This window comes from Diospyros lotus, chromosome 8 (assembly GCF_014633365.1).
Source record: "Diospyros lotus cultivar Yz01 chromosome 8, ASM1463336v1, whole genome shotgun sequence".
Lineage (NCBI taxonomy): Eukaryota > Viridiplantae > Streptophyta > Magnoliopsida > Ericales > Ebenaceae > Diospyros > Diospyros lotus.
The window spans coordinates 24327867-24332412 of NC_068345.1; the positions used below are offsets into that span (position 1 = coordinate 24327867).

The window sequence follows — 4546 nt, forward strand, 5'->3', positions numbered from 1 at the left end:
CTGACTCATACTGTATCATGCCACATGTGTTGGCCAATAAACACAGTTAGCAACTCCCCTGCTAACACATCCTTTTGTTAATTACAGTGTCCTAATTATTCTTCTTCCATATAATATTTTTACGTAAATATAAATCATGCCAATAATAGGACTAAAAATATTATAGAATGCAATAAAGCATGTCTCATCGTGTTCAGATTGCATAGTTGTATAATATGTCTCAAAAGTAAGGCATGGATACAACAAACTTTTACATCATGTCACATTTCTACATTTGCCACATCTCAATTGAACAACCATATCATATCAAGAACCATGTATCAACATGCGTAGTCATAGTCATCAAATCTCATTTATGTGCTAATAAAACATAAAGTTATAAAAAGGGGTCATGGAAAAAGATTTATGTAATACATGAATATACTCATTTCAATTTAAATCCTGCATGATAAAAGATTTAATGAATAAAAATCCCATCAGAGTATAGATAATCTACTCACTGCGCCATTGCTGAGCATGGACTTAGTTGGGCCCCACCATGGGCATGACTGATGCACCTAAAAACACAAAATAACATGTAAAATCCAGTCAAGCCATGTGGTATAATTTAACTAAAAATTCAAAATACTTGTGTCCTAATTCTAGTACCTCTATTTTAAAATGGGTCATTCTATCCTAATGTTGGTTCCTAATTAATAATTTGTGTTTAAAAAATTTAAATAAGAGCAATGCTTTAATTAAGTAAAAAGTCTAATTAGGCTGATATTAAAATGAGTAAACCTAACTTAGGTCAAAACCTATAAGGGTCTTGGGTTATTTCCTTCAAAATTGGTTAATTTTAGCATCTCAGTGGGGTTTAAGGTCAGGTTGGACCCAATATGCATTGGTTTTGGCCATATTTATGGGGATTTGGTCAGCTTCATACAGATTTGGATCAGGTCTAGACATATTTGGGTCGGGCCAGTAATATGGGTCAGTTTAACTTCAATGTTAAGTCTAATTTTGCCTATTTGGGTTGACTTAAAGGCCCTAAGAGATTTGAGCTATTTCCTTTAAAACTAGTGGGGTCTTACAGCTTAAGGGTCTTATGTGGGTATTTCAATCTTGAATAGAAGGCTCTACCCAATTTGGATTGCGCCTTCTCCAATCGTTTTGATTCCAGTATATCCACGTGCTTTTGTCTGCAAAGGTCCTACCCGAGACCCAAAAGAGGTCTGATAGCCACGGGTCAAACTTCAAGGGCTCTAGTCAAGCCCTTTGTGCAATCAAAGCCCATGATAAGGAGGGCAAAGTGTTGCATTGGAGTGATTAGGGTCCCCATCTTTCCAATCGAGCATTTTGGTGCAATTGGTGGGATTCTAGAACTCAAGGCATGGGGGTGATGAGGATCAGCCAAAGTTGGAGGTTCTATCCAGTTTCAGTTTCAGCTATAATCCGTCCAGCCTAGAGCCCTAGATTGGGAAGACTGGTCTCACATGGGAGCATCAAAAGTTGACATACTGTTTTGGCTTTGGGGTCACCAGATTTTCTTTTTTGGCTCGTGTGGTCACCAGAAATGTTGGAAACTGTAAACATGTATACATATGCATGTGATAGATTGAAGGCCAACGAGAGAAGATTCATTTACCTGCATCGTCAGTACTGAAGGTTCGATGTCTGACTATCAAAGCTTCATTAGTTCATGCTCTCCTCGGAAACACTTGGCAACCCCTTCCTTTCACAACTCGCGCACACACTTCTCCATTATGCAATACTCTTCACACCATTTGTCCGTTCTCTTTTCTTTCCTTCTTAGTATATGCAACACCTCTCTCTCTCTCTCTCTCTCTCTCTCACTAATATCCTGTTTAATCAACTAATGAGGAGAGGTTTCACTGGAGCTCCAAGGTTATAGGGCTTTCAGAACAAGGCAGCACGCTAGACAGCTTTAGCTAAAGCTGTGGCACTAAGCAGCTTTACGTAAAGCTGCAGCAACATCCTTTTTTGTTTGTACTATCTTTCTCTTTTTCTCACTAAATTTAGGAGCATTACAATCTCAATGGAAAAACCTTCATGCTGCAATGCTATAAATACATGTAAAAAGCAATAGAATTCAGAGAATAATGATGTAACTAACAACTGAATATCTTCCAGAACTTAAAAGTTTTAGAATAACTCCAATACGGATGTCCTGATGCAAGCATGTTAATGGCACCGCAAACTAAATGAGACATTGAATAACGCAAGTTATTTACTAATATCAAAAATGAATCAAAGGATATACCAAAAATATGAGCTTTCAATTGAGAAGTTGAAAACTGGGCCATACTTCTGTGAGATTACACTATAAATGGGGCAAGAGCAAATTTGGACCTTATAATGCAGAGGGCAGTCAGATGAATGATGATGGACATGTAATGCATTCCAAAAAATTCCTAAACCACAAAAACTGTACATTCAAGAAACAAGCAAAGTCCATCCTTCCTATAGGCTACTCTGCCGCAACAGTCACATTTTTCATTGTTCCATCTGTTCATTTTCCAAAGGTATCCCCCAGAAATCTTTGTAATCTACATAATGGAATTAGCCCAAAACCTTAGCTCGTTCACTTCAGTCATAATTAAACTTCTATGTATCAAAAGTAACCATCATCCTCTTCCACTTCCTCGTCCTCACTATCCAATAAGAAATCACCATCTTCTTCAGAATCCTGACTTTCTTCACCACTTGCCCATTCTTCCTCTTCCCCGTCCGAAAAGGTTGATATCTCCAAATTATGAAAGTCAGTCCTCACTGCAACAAGTTCATCAACTACACTGTCCAAATTCCCCTTAATTCCAACTTCACCATCAAACTGAGTAACCGAAAATGTTTCATCATCTTTCCTCGCGAATTCAACTCTCCTCCGACTCCTTGGTACCAAATCCTTCTCCGAAACCTCTCCATTCTCAACACCTATCCATGGAACCCACAAATCCGCATGCCTCCCCAATGCCCTGTCCCAATCCCCGACGACCACCGTCCCCAAATTCGCCTCCCTCGCCCTCCTCAACATCTCGGAGAAATCCGAATCATCCGAAACCAAGAACAACCAATCAATCCCCCGGCTCATAGAATGCTGCATTTGCCTCTTTAGCGCCCAATCCGCCGCCTGCGGCTTATCCTGCACCGTCTTCACATAAACTCCAGCGCGCCTCAGCTCCGCCGCAAGCCCATAGCCGACTTTCGGATTGAGAAGAGTCCTCGCAGCCTCCACGTACTTGTGGTTCCCATCTATGTACCTCTCCTTGAATCTCTGGCGCTTCTTCCCTTTCAACGACTTCATTCTGTTGAGCTTCTTCTGCCGCTCGCGCTCGTGCAACTGGCGAAAGTGTTTCTTGAGATCGATGTTGGTCTTGCACTTGCGGCCGCAGACGCCGCACACGTAGGGCTCGGCCGGCGTCGCCAAGCCCTTGCGCTCAAGGAAGTCGAGCTGGCGCCTGTCACGGCGCTCCTCGAGGATCCAGTGGGGAAGGTGGATGAATGCGTGACGGTTGGCGTAGGCGCAGATGTCGACCACTTCTCCGAACCGCTCCGCCACCTGCCGGAGGGCCATCGCAGCCTGGTACGGCGGGCCCCGCGGCGGCTTGTTGTCCAGGTCCCATAGCACCACCACTTTGTTGGGCCCAGCGGCGTAGACGCCTTCTCTGGTCCTCACCATGTCGATCTCGGCGGCGTGGTCGGCCGCGCTGGCTTTGATTCGCGGCCGTGATTGCGAAATTGATCGCAATCCTTGGGGTTTGAATGAGGCATTGCGAGTAATTTGGAGTTGGGATTTCTGGAGGTAGGGAAGCGGAATTGCCAATAAAGAACAAGCAGCTCTGAGGGGAACAACTTCAATTGAATTGCGGAGAGGATTCATCTTCGATTTTTGTACGTCATTCGATGAGTCCAGTGAGCTGAGAGAGGGTTTCTGTATCTGTACTCCAACTTCAAACCCTCTCAGAAAGCCATCGGATAGTTTTAGGATATTGAAAAAGATAAGGAAGGACGACGATGAGGCTGCTGTTTACTGAATATGGAAATGGAATATGCTCCGGCTAAATCTTCTGCTTTTTCCGAAAGATTTTTATCAAATTTTCTGCTGTCTACTGAATATGGAAATGGAATAATGAATGGATCGGTTAAAATAAGTAAATTAAAATTGTATTAAAATATTTTTTAAATTAAAATATGAAATGATAAAAATAAGATTAAAAAATATTTTAAGATTTTTATTAAATTTTTAAAATATACTAAAAATCGTGCGTTATTTTTTTTTTTTTTACGTAAAGTCTAAAATATACTTATCTTGATAAAAAAAATATAAATATATCTAAAAAATTCAAATAAAAAGTCATGTTATTTTTTTTTTAAGAATTATCAAATAAATTTAATAAACATTTTGAAAAAAACAAGAGTAGAATATTTTTTATATCTTATAATTTTTGTTATATATCTTAATTAACAAATATTATTTAAAGTGTAAACGACATCAATTAAATTTAGATTAACTTTAATTGATTAATTTTTGTTTAATCCCTTTACA

At 40.0% G+C, this 4546-nt stretch overlaps 1 protein-coding gene across 1 annotated transcript; it reads right to left on the minus strand.

Moving 5' to 3' along the window:
* Positions 1-2260: 2260 nt before the first annotated feature.
* Positions 2261-4072, minus strand: LOC127808453 (uncharacterized). Its single transcript, XM_052347001.1, has one exon. It carries the CDS (start codon positions 3878-3880, stop codon positions 2615-2617), a length of 1266 nt encoding a protein of 421 aa, XP_052202961.1. The 5' UTR covers positions 3881-4072; the 3' UTR covers positions 2261-2614.
* Positions 4073-4546: the final 474 nt, after the last annotated feature.